Source organism: Trachemys scripta, chromosome 1 (assembly GCF_013100865.1).
Source record: "Trachemys scripta elegans isolate TJP31775 chromosome 1, CAS_Tse_1.0, whole genome shotgun sequence".
Lineage (NCBI taxonomy): Eukaryota > Metazoa > Chordata > Testudines > Emydidae > Trachemys > Trachemys scripta.
The window spans coordinates 138,548,915-138,567,302 of NC_048298.1; the positions used below are offsets into that span (position 1 = coordinate 138,548,915).

At 45.9% G+C, this 18,388-nt stretch overlaps 1 protein-coding gene across 8 annotated transcripts in view; it reads left to right on the top strand.

Annotated features, from left to right (window-relative positions):
* Positions 1 to 998: 998 nt before the first annotated feature.
* The window catches only part of LOC117885497 (rap1 GTPase-activating protein 1-like), a 73,227-nt gene continuing 55,837 nt past the window's right edge, over positions 999 to 18,388 (top strand). For 4 of the 8 annotated variants that reach the window (XM_034786789.1, XM_034786788.1, XM_034786806.1 and 1 more), the window contains exons 1-3: positions 4,068 to 4,250; positions 8,617 to 8,710; positions 9,213 to 9,248. In XM_034786789.1, coding sequence (XP_034642680.1) covers positions 4,207 to 4,250; positions 8,617 to 8,710; positions 9,213 to 9,248 — 174 coding nt within the window. In that variant the 5' untranslated portion in view covers positions 4,068 to 4,206. Of the gene's footprint in view, positions 1,108 to 4,067; positions 4,251 to 8,616; positions 8,711 to 9,212; positions 9,249 to 18,388 lie in introns of those variants that run through there. The other 4 variants (XM_034786786.1, XM_034786800.1, XM_034786810.1 and 1 more) reach the window with 3 other exon arrangements.

An 18,388-nucleotide genomic window follows, 5' to 3' on the forward strand; every position in this document is an offset into this window, starting at 1 on the left:
TAGTGCCTTTCTAGACCAAGTTAAGTTACTCGTTCAGTCTTTGATCAGAGCATGGAGGCTCCTCAAGGAGCCCCCACCACACTTACACAAATACTTGAGAGGAGGTATAGGGCTTCATTCTCTACTGGCTCATATTGTGGAACCAAGCCACATCTTTTAATCAGAGCTTAGCAATAAAGGAATATCTCAGTCTAGACACTGAGGGCACCTTCTGACCTATACAGTGGGGTGTGAGATGAGATCTTAGTAAATCCAAAGGTCAGGAGGACTGATTGGCTCATGGGAAGGGAATACAGAGCCTTTCCCCTCCACTGCAGTAGTTACAATCCAGCCCTATGATGGGGGAAGTGGGGCTGGCTGTTTTAGATGGGGGAGTGAAATCAATGGGTACAGAGCTTTTCACCTATAGGGCACAAGTCCCACGATAGTATTAACTGTAAGTAGTTAGTCTCTGTTCCTTGGCCACCACATGAAATGAGCTGGGTTTTCAATCAATCTATGTACCAAATTCACTGCAATTGACACTAATCAGACTATGATTGAGTGGGCCACAGAGCAAAGCATTCCCCCCCCCTCCAAAAAAAAAAAACCCCTGGGTCATTTCTGTAGGGCTGAGGTTATGGTGTTGGAAGGGGCCAGGGTGCCTGCAGGAGGGTACCATTGCCAGTGCTGTACCTGCCTTGTGAATGCCAGTCCCTTGTAGGGTTGCTAGTTTTGGTTGGACATATTCCTGGAGGTTCCATCACATGACAATCTTTAAATACAGATTAATTCCTGGAGACTCCAGCACAATCCTGGAGGGTTTGCAAGGCCAGTCCCCAGGGAACTGCCAAGCTGACCCCTTTCCTTAGGATCCACGTTCCTAGTATAAGAGCACAGCGGAGCTCTTCCCCTGAAGGAGGATCTCTTTGTTGTAGAGTGTGACCGCTCTATTCCCTCTCTCCGCAGGTGGGGGCAGCGGAAGGGGAGGGCAAGGCAGAGAGAGCAATAGGAAGAGGACCTACTTGAATAATTGATAGCGCGAGGAGCGGGGAGCGTATGCAGGAGCAGCTGGACTCCCTGTGTCTCCATCCGCTCACCAGCCGGGGATGAGAGAGCCCAGCTCAGGTAGGGGAGCGCAGCTGCTTTTCATTCTCTCCTCTCCTGCAATGCCAATTAAATGTGTTTTGTGATCCGGAGGGGGGGATAGAGGCAGCTGGGCAGGGGGCTGACACAGATCCCCCAGGCACGGTGCAGGGAACGGAGCTTGACTGAGGGAGTTTCAGTTACAAGGGGGAGGTGGCTCTGGGGTATTTTGTAAAGAAATTGTGCTGTAATGCAGTGCTCAGAGAGGCAGGGGTTGGCCAGAGGCAGAGAACGTGGTAGGGTAGGCTACGTGGAGAGGGAGGGGGAGTTAAAGGGGTTTGTCTGAGGGATTTCACCTTTATCCTCCCAACCTCATGGCATCAAATCTTGAGCCCAGAATTGATGGACCGTGGGAGGTGCCATCTGTGCACATCTGGCACTGGCACAGGGGACTGTGTGTTGGTGTGTGTGTCTGCGTTTGTGTGGACATGCTTGCGTGCAACTGTGTGTGCAGATGTGGCTTTGTGTGTCGTTGTGTGTGTGCGTGGCTGCACCTGTGAAGCTGTTTGCTGATTTATTAATGTTGCACAGTATTAATAAGTACAGAGAGAGACAGTTTCTGTGAGGACGAGTTTACAGTCTGAAGGGTTATGTTTGTGTGATTGCCTGTGCCTGTGTGTTTCTGTGCATGCATTCCCTTCTGTGAGCTAATGTCTCACATCAGATGTGCTTATAGTGACTCAATTAATAGATGCATCGTGCTGAGATCAATTTGTGTTAGAGTAAATCCAAACCTTTCCAGCTCAAACTTACACATATTCAGAATGAATGACCTAACACACTGACCCATACATCCTGAAACATACTCATTAACACAACTGGATGCATATGCCCATACAGTCAGGTGGCATCATTGTATTTAGTGTGTACCCACAGGCAATCTTTGGCTTGAGTGCAAGTTGAGGGCAGTGGTTTTTGAGAGTGATTGTGTATTAGTAGTATACTGAGGGGCAGCGAGTGCCAGGGAGTTGTGACTACATGTTGAAGTGAGGCTTGTTTGAGGAGGGAAGCTGTTTGTAACTAGATTGTGTGCTGGGGACCCGTGGGTGCTGAGTTGCTGAGGGAGCTGTTTTGCAGTTGTATATTGGGGTTGTGTACTTTGGTTCTATAAAGTTGTGATGCAGTGAAATGAAAGCCAGGCCTAACATACCTAGAGAACCAGTAATAAGAGAGCTCTAATCTCCACTCCCCATGAGGCAATTCTCCTCAGAGTACAAGACCCTTCACTTGTCCAAATTTCATTTTCCCATATTCGCCCTCTTTGTTCTAGTTTAGCTAATCTCCCCTTCCCACTCAGAAATTCCCACATTGTGAGTACACAGTTCCTCTCATTCCCCAGCAACAGAGATGGAGGGACAGAGAGAATAGCCATGATCTGTTCTTGCCGGGTCCTAAAGCTTCCAGCCAGCTTCAGCTCCTCATTGTATGTGGTGCCTCAGGTTCTGCTCTGAACACAGGAAGGCACACTAGCTAGCTTTCATCACTTGTTTTGTTCTCTCTTCTCTATATGTTCCCATCATTATGAGATTGGAGTTGCTTGTGGGGGGGATCTGTGCTTGACCTGGACAATGATGCACAGCCAGGTCACTTGCAATTCCATTGGCCTTTCATGACAAGAACATTTTGGAGGCAGTAGAACAACATTCCCACACTCATGTCCCCAACAGGAGGCATTATACCACCTTCTCTCCTTTTCTTTCTTTCTACCCCATCTATATCTGGTATTTCCTGTATAGTACATGCAGCCATACTCTGTGTGTCTCTCCTACCCTCTCATTTCCTCTGCTCCTTCCTACCCCTCTGTGACTTTCTTTTCTTTACTGCTCCTCCTCCTACCTCTGTTTGTCTCCCTTTTTGTTCTCTTTCTCTCTGTCTCTCCTTTCACTTTTTGCCATTCTCTCTTTCTTTCTCTTTCTCCCCCAGTGATTAAAGTAGCTTAAGTTGAGCACGGGAGCTCACTAGCTGTAGTGGCTGCTGTCACAGGGTCTTGATGTTATGTGGTGACAAAGCATTACATCATTTTGTGGCATTGGGACTCACATAGCAAGGGGAAGAGATTGGGGACAGAGAGGAAATGTATCTGAAAGGGCTCCAAGTCCCCAAGCAACAGGGCCACAGACAGGTAAACACAACCATGTGTGTATGTCTGTGGGGTGGGGGACAGTGCCCCCGACCACAGTCTCTACCAGGATGGAGAATCTATACTGATGTGAAAGCAAAGAAATGTGGGTAGGCCTGGGCGATTCTGACCCGCCAAAGGTGTGAAATGCCTGATACCATAGCTTGCGCACTCCAACGGCTAGACATTTCACAAGAGAGATTTTTATGCCAAGTCTTCTCATTATGTATTATTTACTGCCTAGAGTGGGTGGAGCTAGAAGGGGTTGGTACAGCCTTTCCCTCCCTGTGTAGGGAATGGGAGGCAGTACGGGATTGCTCTGTGACCCTCTCTTCCTGTAGGGTATGGCAATCTGGCTGGGAGGGAAATACCCTACATTAGAGGAGAAAGGGGAGGGAAATAGGGGACTCTTCTTCCCCTCTCAGGTTCTGCTGCCACTTTACCCACTGGCAGAAAATTCTGGGAACCCCTGAAATTCCTCAGCCAATCATCAGGTCCCTCTGTTACTCCCACCTAAGATTCCCCTTCCTGGAGGTCCTCATCTCAACAGCCTGGCAGGAGAGGATGTGCGGGGAGAGCTGAGCTCTCCAAGCCATGGAAAAGGAACAGTCTCACATTAATTTCTGCTCTCTCCCTGCCTCCTGTTTCTCAGTCTCTCTCTGCGACGCTCTCACTCTCTGCTGCTCACAGGGTGTCCCGCAGCGTCTCCCTGGGAGCTTCCTGCCCTCATGTGGCTCATGCCTGGCCCTAGCTGTGAGCAGCTCTTTCCTTTTGCTCATTTGAAGTGTGTCTCGGGAAAGAGAAGCAGATGGGGGTTGGGGTTTGGGGGGCAGAGGAGGGAGCCTTTGCCCTCCAGAGACAGGGAGGTGAGTCTATACCCTGCTGCATGACGAGACGAGAGGAGAGGAAGCTGGCAAGCAGGAGAGCAAGGAATCCACCATCAGCAGGGAGAAGAGTAGAGAATGTTTTCTCGGAAGCGCAGTTTCACCTTCGGAGCCTATGGAGGGTATGTACCTGTACCAGCCCCTGGCTCCCTCTCACAGACCTTGCATTATGCAGCCTCTTCCTGCCAGAACCCTGGCGAAGCTGTGGGAGTGGGTTAAAACTAGAGAGGGAAACCTCCAGGGAAATTCACATATGCATCTCTGCTCCATCACTGCAGCCTCATCTCCATCCTTCTGATATTGGGACAATCTCCTCTCCTTTCTCCAGCAGAGAGAAGGCTTTCCCTGGCCTGTGGGCTGGGGTGGGGGAGTGACTGATTGTTTTCTTCAGGATGAGCTCTTCTTCAAAGGCTGAGACTTCAATTTCTTCCCTCCTCCCTCCCTCCCCTTAGAAGGAGACGCAGTTCCCCAGTTCTGATGTTTCTGGAGATGGCGATGGGTGTTTGAGGACGGGTGCATTTTCCTCAGGACTTCTCCTTTCAGAACAAACAGTTGGGGCCGAAACAATCTCAACCTATTCTCAAACTTTAAAGTGTAACACCTGGTGTGCTTGCAAGGCATGGACCATAGCTGTGGACCAAATGACTGATAGAGCTTGAAGTGAGAGCTTGGGCAGTTTGCTAGGTGACCCAATATGCCTTTTCTGTCTGTTCCAGAGACAAAAGGAGGCAGAGGCATTTAGAGGAAATCCTAAACAAAGAATGAGGACACAGTAGTTCTCAACCTGCGGACCATGGGTCGCTTGCGGGCCAATCAGCACAGAGCTGCGGCCCATGTCACATCCTCAGGGCCATACAGGTAGTACTGGATGCAGCCCACATAACACATTGTGGGCCACATATGTGGCCTACAGTGGTAAATATGTTGAGAACCACTGAGCAAGAGTGTTAGCCTTATCAGTGGCAGCTGCTCACTCTCACTTCTCTACCTCTGTCTTGCTCTCTTTCCTTTGGAGTTCAGGAATCAATCTGTGATGCAGTGATGTGGAATGCAAAGCTCCAGCTACTACATGCTCTGGTGTTGTGATTAGGATGTGATCACCAAAACCCCAAAGAGCATGATTGGCAGAGCTGGGCACTGGAGAGAGGCCCAGGACTGGAATAGCAGGGGCTGCTGCAGGTCAAGACAAATGTTCCTCAGCAAACATTTTATTTGATTTCTTCAGACCTATTTTCTAGCTGTGAATTACCTGCAGACAGATTCGAATTCTTATGAATTCGGTGATTCTTCTAAATGTTTCAGGGAACGGTTCCCATGAACATACTTCAGCTTAAGAGGGTCACTTGCCAACTATTGGCCATGGCTATTACATTGAGTCATCTGTAATTTGCTATTCATGGCTATTTGACTAGTCCCTGAAGTCACATAGTGTTGTTTCTGCTCCTGGGCTGGACTCCTAAGCCCATGATGAGCCTTCAAGATAGCCACATGCACCCTTCAACCATGAGCCCCTATGAGAATAGTTTCATGAGGATTTGGACACTTTCCCTTCCAGAGAACAACAAATCACTCCCACGAATGCCTGTGGAAGGGGAATTAAAAGGCTTGTGACATCTGTCAAAGTGGATGTGCAGGTTTTATTTTCAGGATGGAGAAGCACTGGCAGAGTATATGTGGAGATGGATAGCTGAGAGGGTTGTAAAGGGTCTTCCACAGGATTTCAGGGCTGAGTGTGGAGATTGAAGGATTGGAATAGCAGTGCATGCTGCAGGTCAGGATTGCCTAGCTACTTTTCTATTTTAAAATGTAAGCAGTAGATAGTGAGAATAATTCCAGGGATGGGTTCCTGTTTTTCTGTTTAAAGGTAGTACAGCTGTATGGTTAAGAAACATTTCTGCATAAAGAAATATCTCTTTAAAAAGTGGCATGAATTTAAACAGTTCTCAGTAAGTTTTAATATAGCATTGAGTGTCCTCCCCTGTCCCTCTGCTACTTCTCTTTCCAGCCCAGTTTCCTTTGTAATTTTGTTTGGCCTGGGACACTTTGTTCTTCCTTGATAGAAGAACTTGCGGCTTACACTGGCAATTGAATGACAAAAGTTTTGTCTTTCAGAAGTGTTAAAAAAACACACCCTACCCCCAAAAGACAAAGTTTTGCCGAGGACAAGCGCCGGGGTGAACAGCACTTTGTTGGCAGGAGAGCCGCTCGTTGGGGGTAGAAGTTTTTTTATTCTCCTACAAACGCATATGCAGAGAAACGGTCCTTCCTTGTGGGCCTGCAGTACTGCCAAGCCCCAAAGCTCATAATTCATGAATCAGTCTCCCAAAAATCATGAAATTTGTTTTAAAAGTTTAAGTCCCATTTTTGTCCTGTCTTCTGATTTTTTTTAATTCCCCCTGCCCACCCGCAATGTGTTTGTCTTGTTGCCAGCCCTGGCAGATGTATAGTAAGGTAGGTGATTTTGCTGAAGGAACTCTTACTAGAGGATCCAACCAAAACAGGGGTCTGATTGTGCCATGCATTTTCTATTTGCACAGTAAGGGACAGTCCCTGGCCCCAAGAGCTTGCAATTGAGTGCAAAGCATGGTGGTGAGTTTGTGATGTGGTGAGTTTGGAACTGGGACTCAGCCAGACTCATCTCATAGAGGGGCCACTGAAGATCCATTAGATGGGAACAACTTTTAATCCTTGTTGAGCAGGGAAAGATTCAAACTGGTGATCTGCAGGTGGAAGATGCTGAGTCTATACGGCATTACAAATGACTGAGGCATTCAGTCCCGCAAAAGCAGTAATCTTGCACCTTTGAGAATGAGGCTTCTTTCTGGAGAGATGAGTTTATTAAATGAAATTCTGATCTCCTTTGGAGCTTACACAGGCAGAGTCATCTGCTCTCTGGACACACAATGTAAATCCGCCGCACTGTGCTGTCAGTCTCAGATGCACTCTGTTTGCCTGGCCCTGTTCTTAAACCTATTAACCAAGTACAAAAAAATAAAAAATAAAATGAATATTAGTACAACATTCAAATTAACTACAGTGGTTTGCATATAGACATGCCAACAATTACTCCAGGCTCCTTAGACTAACTTTTATACTGTTTTACTCCCATATCTGTCATTAGCAGGGTTTCAACCTTCAGATGCACAACACAGATCTCGTCTACTTCAACTGTAGGAGTAACTAATGGGGGAAACATGCCATTACCCTCTATGTGGATCAGCCCACAGAGTCAGACACCAAATGCACATTGCCAGTGGGTTGCACCAGTACTCATGAGACAGCAGTAGAATGTGGGGCATCAGGATTCTTGGCCCTCAAAGCTGCTTGTGCCCTGGTGGTTACAGACAGTGTAGAGAAATGTAACAACAAACACCACCCCTATTTGGGTCATCTGTGGGCTATGAACCTGGGACCACTGATGTTAAAGCATGAACTTTTTACAGAGCTCTTAGCTTGGAAATACCAGGAGAGTCCTAAACCTCTGTGTGGTTTACCTACTAGAGGGGGACACAGAGCCACACTGTGTTAGCATGAGTTATAGAACTACTTACTTTTGCATGTCTTTTCTGCAAGGTTGTATGACAAAGTGGACACTGTTACATTAGAGACCTGGCTTCTATTCCCAGCTCTGACTGTGCAGCCTCTGTTACCTATGAAATAATAGTTCTCTCCCTCTCCAACTTTGGCCTTTAATAAGTATTGTGAATGGCACAGAAATGCTAACAGCTGCTAGTAAGAGTGCTGGGGCTAAATCTTATCGATGCTGTCAGCTGAGCTTGCAGTGTAATACAGCTTCCCCTAGACAGCTAGACATCGTTAGGGTTGCTGTTTGAGTTTTCTTCCCCCAGATTGCATGACGGCTGCAGCTTTTCACGTCATCACAAGATGGCCTGTAGCAGGGGCCAAAATTATGATAAATTTGTGACAGTTGGCAACTTTACAAGGCAGCAACCCCTCCTCTGCTCTGTTCTGCTCACCCCCTTAGCAGTGATAGTTCTGACCACTGCTTTTCTTCTTTCCTTGCCCTGGCTCGGGCATATTCCCATCCCTGGGTCTGGCAGCAAGGCTGTAGCAAGTGGGTCTGTCTTTAGGTTCTGGTTTCAGTGACTCCAAGGGCTTTTAGCTCTTCAGATACTGAGCAGTCTCAAGGCGGCTGATTCCTGGGAGCCTGACAGTTTTTAATAGTTCAGAGGCTAGTCCTGGGTCCTGTCCCCCCTGTTGGAAACCCCCCCTCCCCTTCCCGCTTCCCAGCATTTGTTCCATCTAGGACCTACCCGTCTTGTCGCTGCAACCCAGCCATTGAATCAGGAGCCTGGAGCACAGAAGTGGTTTGGCCGAGCATGTGTATCCACAGGGAAGGGAATTGTCAGGGAGCTGGTACAGGTGGGCAGAGAGGGATCCAGTGGCAGGGAGAACCACTGGAGAGACTGTATATGAGTATTGGCATCCTGGATGCTATAAGGGTTAATGGCAATTGTCTCCCTTCAGGAGATCTGATGAAGTGGAGCGCTGCATCAGTGACATCCTAGACTCTCCTGTCCAGGACCCCCAGACTGCACTTACCTCTGCTGTTCACAACAAGGTAAGGAGCTGCATCCTCCCTGTCCAGAATGGGAATATACCTAGAGCATCTGAGAACAGGGGAGAGAGGCAGGCAATGTGCATTAGAACAGTGGGTGTGTGTGTATTGTGGGCACAGATATGTATTTCTCAGTGAGTGCCCTAAAAACTGGTCCATCTAGTTTAACTCCCATCTCTTGACATAACAGAGCAGGCCATTATCTTGGCCACTCAGATGCAACTAATGGTCCATCTAGTCCAGAATCCTGGCTCATCCAATACCAGATCCGGCTGCTATTCTGCCTTTAACAGTGCAAGGTGAAAACAATGCACCTGGCCAGTTGTTCAATACTGTGCCATCCATGTAGGGAGAGGGATTCCTTCCTGACTTCAGCAGATGAATAATTTCTGCCCTGAAGCATGAGGACCCTTATTATTTTTGTCATAGCTGGTGTTACTGCAGATGACATTCTCTCTCATAGAAATGTCAGATCTCTTTCTATGTCATCCTTTTCTCTTCACAGACTGTGGATTTGTTTGAAATGATTGAAAAAATGCAGGTGAGGAGCAGTTATTCAATCAAACTTTGGGATCCTTAATTTCTGGTAACTGATAATTGTCAGCTCCTATTCCTGTCCTGTCCCTGCACCTTCACAGCATCTTCACTTGTGCCCTTCAATCCTGGCCAGCATGGTCTGCTCTCCTAGTCTTGGCTCTCCTGGCTCTACCCAGCCCCCTTTGACTCTCTGGTAGTGTGGCTTCACTGTCGCCTCCCTCAGGTTCAGGGGCTCAAACAATCTGGGGGTACACCCACAGTTAATTTAAATGCAAATATATGTCCCTTAGAGAACATTAAGGGTGCAGAGTTCAGCATTCAAATGTCAGAAAATGCCAAAGTTAATGTGAAACCTTAATTCTGCCCTTTATATATTTTTAAGGGTGATTTTTAAGGGTACTTCATTGAGATAGACTATCAGGGTGGCTGTATTAGAAGGATGTCCCTTGGGAAACTGCTTTACTTGATGGTTGTGAATAATAATGATTACTGCTTAGCTGGTGCAGCATTATCAGGGGGAGCAGGGGTTGCACTTCCAGTACACTCCCTGCAAGTAGGGGAGGGGAAGGGACTGAGTGGCTCCGCCTCCACATATGTTGTTATTTGTGTTACCATGGTACCTAGGAGCCCCAGTTGTAAACCACGACCCCAATGTGCTGGGTGCTGTGGTTTACAGAACAAAAAGACAGACCCTGCCCGAAAGCACTTACAATCTAATTGCCTAGGCAACAGAGCTGGCTAGGCCGTAAGGGAGAAGATGCTGTACCCTGAAACACAGTATAATAAATAACTCCCTGCTCCAACAGAAGAGGGGAATTCAGAGAAGAATTGTGCTTCTCTTCCCAGTGCTTCTCCTGCATCTATGTGCCACCCCATACTCAGGGCTGTAATTAAAGGTACATGCTAGCCCTTAGTGAGTGAGAAGTTGTGTGCAGTATTTATATGTATACACCTCTAAGCTGTAAGGGGCAGGTTCTGCCACCTTCGTGCATGACGAGTAGCACTTTACTCTGTGAACAGTGTTAGTGGGATTATTTGCAGAGAAAGGAATGATTCAGTGCGAGTAAAGGTGGCAAAATCTGACCTTCAGCTATCAGCCCTTTTCTAAATGGAAAAGTACAAGTTAAATTGGAAACTAATTGTCCCATAAACTGACGTAATATTTATGATGTTTCCAGGTGCAAAGTATTGAGCTATATTAAGTAATAATAGTGTATTATGCAGCACTGTTGATAGTGGCCTGGATCCAAAAAGGGACATAGGCATTGTAACTCTAAGGGCTTGTCTACACTTGCAGCAGTGCAGCTGTGCCATTATATCACTTAGGCCTGGTCTACATAGGGTGACCAGATGTCCCGATTTTATAGGGACAGTCCCGATTTTTGAGACTTTTTCTTATACAGGCGCCTATTACCCCCCAACTCCTGTCCCGATTTTTCACATTTGCTGTCTGGTCACCCTAGGTCTACACTGGGAGGGGATCGATCTAAGTTACGCAACTTCAGCTATGTGAATAACGCAGCTGAAGTTGACGTACTTAGATCTACTTACCGCAGTGTCTTCAGTGTGGTAAGTCGACAGCTGACACTCTCCCAATGACTCCGCCTACGCCTCTCGCCCTGGTGGAGTACAGGAGAGCGCTCGGCAGTCAATTTATCGCGTCTAGACTAAATGCGATAAATCGACCCCTGCTGGATCGATCGTTGTCCGTCGATCTAGCAGGTAATGTAGACAAGCCCTTAGTGATAACGCTACCTATGCTGATGGGAGAAGCTTTCTCACTGGCGTAGGTACTCCACCTCCCTGAGAGGCAGTAGCTATGTTGACAGGAGAAGCCCTCCCATTAACATAGCGCTGTCTACACTGGAAGTTCAGTTGGTATAACTACATCGCTCAGAGGTGTGGAAAATCTACATCCCTGAGCGACGTAGTTATACTGACATAAGTTTGTAGTGTAGACCAGGGCTAAGCGTTGTAACGCCTAACTTTTAGGCATTTAGAAAATCATAGGAACAACATTGTGATTCACAAAGCCTGAGTTAGGCTATGTCTACACAGCACACCTTATAATGGCGCAGTTGTGCCCTTGTAAGGTGCGCTGTGTGGCAACTCTTTAAATAAAAACACCCCCAATGAGGGGAAGTAGCTTTGTCGATGGGAATGCAGCTCCTGCCGCCGAAGTGCTGTCCACACCGGTGCTTTTCATTGCTAAAACTTTTGTTGTTCGGGGGGTGTTTTTTCACAAAACTAAAACAAAAGTTTTAGTGACAAAAGTGCCTATGGCTATGTATACACTACAGCTTATGTCGGCATAATTTATGTCATAATTTATGTCACTCAGGGGTGTGAATAAGCTGCACCCCTGAGCGACATAAGTTGCACCGACATAAGCACTGGTGTGGACAGCACTATGTTGGCAGGAGAACTTCTGCTGACATAGCTATCACCTTTTATGGAGATGGTTTTATTAGGCCGACGGAAGAGAGTTCCCATTGGCATATGCCCGTCAGCGTTGAGCATCTTCACCAGATGCACTGCAGTGGTTCTGTATGTGTAGACAAGCCTTTAGGCACCTCTTCAATTCATGGAGAGAGAGAGGCACCTCAGAATGTGATTCACTGTGACGGGTTGGATCACAGAAACCCCCTTGGGAGCTGCCACCTGATGTGCAAAAGACTACCCCTGCTCCTGTTTTCCCTGCCAGCTCAGGACTCCAGCACCCTGTCTTGCTGAGCCAGACACTCCCGTCTGCTGCAGCACAGACCCAGGGTCTGAATCACTTGTCCCAAAGCTGCAAGTTTACCCGAAAACAGCTTACAGAAGTGTATTTGTCTCTAGCACTCAGATGCCCAACTCCCAATGGGGTCTAAACCCAGATAAATCCGTTTTACCCTGCATAAAGCTTATACAGGGCAAACTCATAAATTGTTCGCCCTCTATAACACTGATAGAGAGATATGCACAATTGTTTGCTCCCCCAGGTATTAATACATACTCTGAGTAAATTACTAAATAAAAAGTGATTTTATTAAATACAGACAGTAGGATTTAAGTGGTTCCAAGTAGTAACAGACAGAACAAAGTAAGTCACCAAGCAAAAGAAAATAAAATACGCAAATCTATGCCTAATCAAACCGAATACAGATAATCTCACCCTCAGAGATGCTTCAGTAAGTTTTTTCTCAGCCTGGACACCTTCCAGGCCTGGGCACAATTCTTTCCCCTGGTACAGCTCTTGTTGCAGCTCAGGTGATAACTATGGGATTCTTCATGATGGCTCCTCTCTCCCTTGTTCTCTTCCACCCCTTTATATATCTTTTGCATAAGGCGGGAACCCTTTGTCCCTCTGGGTTTCCACCCCCCCTCACTGGAAAAGCATCAGGTTAAAGATGGATTCCAGTTCAGGTGACATGATCACATGTCACTGCAAGACTTCATTACTCACTTGCCAGCACACACATATACAGGAAGACTCACAGGTAAATACAGCCATCTGCAGACAATGGGAGTCATCAAGATTCCAAACCATCCTTAATGGCCCACACTTTACATAATTACAATAGGCCCTCAAAGTTATGTTTTATATTTCTAGTTTTACATACTAGAGTGGTACATTTCTAGAAATAGGATGATCACACTCAGTAGATTATGAGCTTTGTAATGATACCTTACAAGAGACCTTTTGCATGAAGCATATCCCAGTTACGTTATATTCACTTATTACCATATTTTTTCTAAAACTATCCCAGTTACATTATATTCACTTATTATCATGTTTTTATAAAACCATATAGACTGCACAACGTCACAGGCACCTCTTCAATTCATGGAGAGAGAGAGAGAGGCACCTCAGAATGTGATTCACAAACAGGGCCGGCTCTGGCTTTTTTGCCGCCCCAGGCAAAAAAGCCGCCGGCCACCCCTGCCCCCCGCTCTCCCCCCGCTCTCCCCCCGGCGGCCAGGGGGAGGGCGCCGGGGGGGAGGGCGGCCAGAGCGCCGGGGAGAGGGCGGTGAGCCCGGCCGTGGCCCCGCTCTCCCCGGGGGCCGGAGCGCCGCACCGCCCCCCTCCAGGTGCCGCCCCAAGCACAAGCTTGGTGGGCTGGTGCCTGGAGCCGGCCCTGTTCACAAATGCCAGTGCCCTAGGCGGGGAACTGCATAAGCTAGCCAAATGGAGGTGCCAAAGAGAAGGGTGTGTCCTAAGTCCCACCCCTCTCAAGTGCCTCCTGGCAGCCTGGATTTAGGAGCCTAGCTCTGTAGCAGTCCACAACTGGGCCTGCCTTCTGCCACACAAAGTGGCTGGAGGTGGAGGTGACAGCTCCCCACCTTATAACTTTCATCCCAGTGGTTAGAGCACTTGCCGGGGATATGGGAGAACAGCTTTAATTCCCCCTTCAGCCAGAGTGGGGAGAAAAGATTTGAAAATGGCACAGTACACTTTGCAGAAGATTTTCTCATAGCTATGGAAGGACATGCTGTACATGAGTGAAGGTCTTATGCAACTCTGTGTTGGAAGGACATGCAGAGCTCTTTGCCTAGCTCAAGTGCCTCCTAAACTCTGTAGGAGGAGAACACCTTAGCACATTAATGGCTGCCTAGGGTGCAGCCCTTCTTATGAAGGGGATTTCATCCACTTATGTGCCAGAGATTGTGCATAACCACACAGAAAGCTGGTGAGAATTTGCTTGCATATATAAGGCACCTGATTTTGCAGCTAAATTAGCTTCTTTGTTGCATGTAATGAAGACTACTGTGCATGTGTGTGTAACTAAATTAGCATTGTAGCTAACTGCCTCATCCCCAGAATTGCACTAAGGAAGGCTATGCTGCTGGATAGAGCTGGTCAAAATTTTTTGAATACACAGCTTTTTTTATAGAAAAATTACCTTTTTAAAATTAATATATATAGCAAAATTGTTTTAATTTTTTGTGAGTTTTCACTATATCTTTTTTATGATTTAAAAAAAAAATTCATTTACTATTTTTCATTTTTTGTTTTTTCCCTTTCTTTTCTCTTTTCCTTTTTCCCCAATTAGTTTTTGAAAATTGAAGTTTGGATTTTCAAAAGCACCCAAGAGATTTAGGGAGCACAAGTGAGGGATGTAGGCACTGTTGAAAATCCAACAGTGAATTTAAAAAAAAAAAATTAACAGGGAAAGAAAGCAAAACAACAGAAGATAAACTTTAAAAAAAATGGAAAATGGGTTCATTTGAAACCCTTCAAAACAAAACTAATTTCATCATTTTTTTTCAATTTAAAAAAATATTTCAAGCAGCTCTACTGGTGGTTAAAAAGGAAATTTATGGCTATGGCTGACTGTTATTACAATATATACAGTAGAGAGAAGGAAACGATCAATAAAAAGTGTAAAGACCAAAGTTTTTCTAGATGTAATTGGGCGCAGTGCCACTGAAATCAATGGAGCCAAGTCTGTTTCCATCAGCAGACAACTTGAGCCGAAGTTTATAAAGATAAATTGGAGTGTTATGATAATTAAATTAGTGCAATTAAACAGGAAATCAAAATATTATAAATTGTACCTGAGACTGTACCAAAATAGTGTAGTATATGATATTATATGAAAAATAGCATGTGAATATGTAACTAAAGCATGTAATGTAATATGTGGGCACTGGGGTAAGAGTGCATATTCCCAAGTGCTAAGAGTGCATGTCCAACCTCAACTTCGGCATTTCCTGATCATTGAGTGCAGTTACAGTCTTAATGTCATAGAATCATAGAATATCAGGGTTGGAAGGGACCTCAGGAGGTCATCTAGTCCAACCCCCTGCTCAAAGCAGGACCAATTCCCAACTAAATCATCCCAGCCAGGGCTTTGTCAAGCCTGACCTTAAAAACCTCTAAGGAAGGAGATTCCACCACAACCCATTCCAGTGCTTCACCACCCTGCTAGTGAAAAAGTTTTTCCTAATATCCAACCTAAACCTCCCCAAGTCATCTCAGTGTAATTCTCTGGATGGAAATTAATTTGGCCACACCCCATTAGATCTGCTCAATTTACAGGTAAAATGATGTTGTTTTAACTGAAAATTCCCTCTGGGATCTGAGAATGAAGCTAGGCTTTTTTCCATTTCAAACATCATCACTGCCAGAATACCCTGCCATGACTCCACTGTGTGACTCCACTGTCTTCAATGAGTTTGTACAGGTGGAACTTAGTAGCCAATTCCATGGCTAATGCACAGGTAGGATAAACTTCAGCTCATGGTCTCTGAGCTGTGCTGGCTCTGCAGGGCTAACAGGAGTAAAAATCAAGTAAATCTGATTTCAGTCACCAAAATGAGATGAGCCTTCTTTTCAAGAGCCTGCATAACCTTGCCCTCCCTTCTCATCTGCCACCTTCACCCCATCTGCAATAATGCCAACATCAGCATCCCATTTGTCTGCTTCTCCCACAACCATCTCAATGTCTTCTTCCACACTGCTCCTTGTACATGAGCACCCTCCTGGAGCTCATTCTCAAAGCCACTCTCTTGTCCATGGTCAAGTCCTTCCTAAAGTCCTTCTTCTGTGATGTCTAGAAGAAATTAGCCAGCTAATGATGGCTAGAGAGAAGGAAAATCAGGCCTATCCCAGAAACATCTACATTATCAAGTTGTGTTGTTCATCACCTTCGGCACTTTGGTGCACTCTTTCCTTTTTTCTGTTTGCCTTTTTAGATTGTGGGAGTTTTGGGGCAGGGTCTGTGCTTTTCTATATGTCTGTACAGCACCAGAACTTTGGGGGTGCTACAAGAAACTATTTATGTATGGCTCTATTGGACATGAGCTGGAGAAATGTCATTCATTATCATTGCTGTTACTGATGTCTCTCTGGTGCTACTATGTGGCCATTCAATGCTACAGCAGACTTTCTTTTTTCTCCCCTGACTTCCAGTGTTATATTTTGTCTCAATCCTGAGAATTGTGTGAGCTTGATTTTATCTGCTACATCTTTTTTTATACAGGAAGCGAGGGGAAAACAGGGATAGTTGGAGATCCACTCTGAGGGCTTACTTTACTGTTTATGAGCCTGATTTAAATGTGAAGTTCACCTCCATGTTGGGATTGTCTACTTCTGGCTCCTTGTATGTGTGTGTGAGATATTCAACTAACAATTGTGTCTGTTATCTGTAGAACATGGATTAATTCCATGACCTGGAAGGGAGTAAGATGGACTGTCCATTTCATGAGGAAAAGACAGTTCTTGTCCCAGTGAGGGAGAGAGGTTCTCTGGCCTACAATGTGCAGGAGGTCAGACTAGATGATCACAATGTTCCCTTCTGAACTTAAAGTCTCTGAGCCTCAATCCCCAAAGCAAATTTTGGCTGCTTATCTCAACTGAGAGAATCAGCATTTCAGGGCTCACTCTTCACTGCTGTAAAGTCTGAGGCAGTCTCTGCATCAAAGGGATGCCACCCTGGCAAAGTTTTGTGGGGAAGGGGGAAGTAAGAAAGGAATGTAAGTTTTGAACTCCATTCTTTGACTTTCTTTTCCCCCTTTCCCACTTGTTTGGAGTGGGCAGAAAGGCAGGTGGAGGGATTGGAGAGTTAGAGGTGAGAGATGCTGGCTGGGAGCACATCTCTCTGCTCTCTGACCAGAAGTGCTACATTCTGTGGGATGGAAGTTGGGGTTGTGTTAGTTTTAACCCCAAATTTCTGGCCTTTTGGCAGGCAACTGTCAACTTTTTCTCCCCATATCACCCTTCTCTCCACCTACAGTCTTCCCTGTGATCCTCCTGTAACTGTGCCCCAGTGGGTTACAGCTGAGGATGCCAGATTCAGGACAAACTGCTGAGAAATAAGGCGTCCACCCCAAACTGGTGGTTATTCACCCATAAGATATACCAAGCCAGTAACAAAAGTAAACTTCTGTTTCACCAAACTGGTTAACAAGAAGTCAGAAAGATCCCAAGAGATCAGCAACACAGCTTGGTCAATATCCAACTCAGATCTTACCCAATAATCACGCTATTGCCATTCCTTTAGTATCTAATATCTAAAGGTTTATTTATAAAAGAAAAGAAAGATGAGAGAGTTAAAATGGTTAAAAGAATGAAATACACTCATTGCAAAGTTCTTATATGTATCAGCCCTGAAGCAGTGATGGAATAAACTGCTGTCTTGTACAGTCACCAGTAACTGCCAAAAGATTGGAAGGTCCTCAGTCCATTGCTTGTAATGCTCCTGTTAGGTTAAGTCCATAGTCCAGAGATCAGAGCAGGAAAGAGGCAAAATGGAGATTCTTCCAGGGCCTTTTATACTTTCTCCCAGGGGAGGGAAAAGCTCTCAGTCTTAGTTTATGGAAAAGTACTGGTACAAGATTGGAAAAGAGGAGATCAGCTTGGAAAAGAGATCAGCTTGGAAAAGAGGAGACTAAGGGGGGATATGATAGAGGTATATAAAATCATGAGTGATGTGGAGAAAGTAGATAAGGAAAAGTTATTTACTTATTCCCATAATACAAGAACTAGAGGTCACCAAATGAAATGAATAGGCAGCAGGTTTAAAACAAATAAAAGGAAGTTCTTCTTCACACGGCGCAGTCAACTTGTGGAACTCCTTACCTGAGGAGGTTGTGAAGGCTAGGACTATAACAGCGTTTAAAAGAGAACTGGATAAATTCATGGAGGTTAAGTCCATTAATGGCTATTAGCCAGGATGGGTAAAGAATGGTGTCCCTAGATTCTGTTTGTCAGAGGGTGGAGATGGACGGCAGGAGAAAGATCACTTGATCATTACCTGTTAGTTTCACTCCCTCTGGGGCACCTGGCATTGGCCACTGTCGGTAGACAGGATACTGGGCTAGATGGACCTGTGGTCTGACCCAGTCTGATCTTATGTTCTTCTGTTCTTAAGATGGAGTCCAGGGTCACATACCCTTGTATGCTTCGATAGCAGGATACATTACCCATATTCTGGCTAAACCATACTCAGGAAGGGCCATGGGGTGGAGACGAGCTTCTTCTATATCCATTCTGAGAGCTAAGTGTTCTTTGATGGGCCACCAACTTGAATTGTCCTTTCACAATGTGCTGGTGTCACGGAGTGTAGGGGAGTCAGGGCCCTCATCCCCCACTTCCTGCGATTCACCGTGACTCTCAGCCAGCCAGTAAAACAGAAGGTTTATTAGACAACAGGAACACAG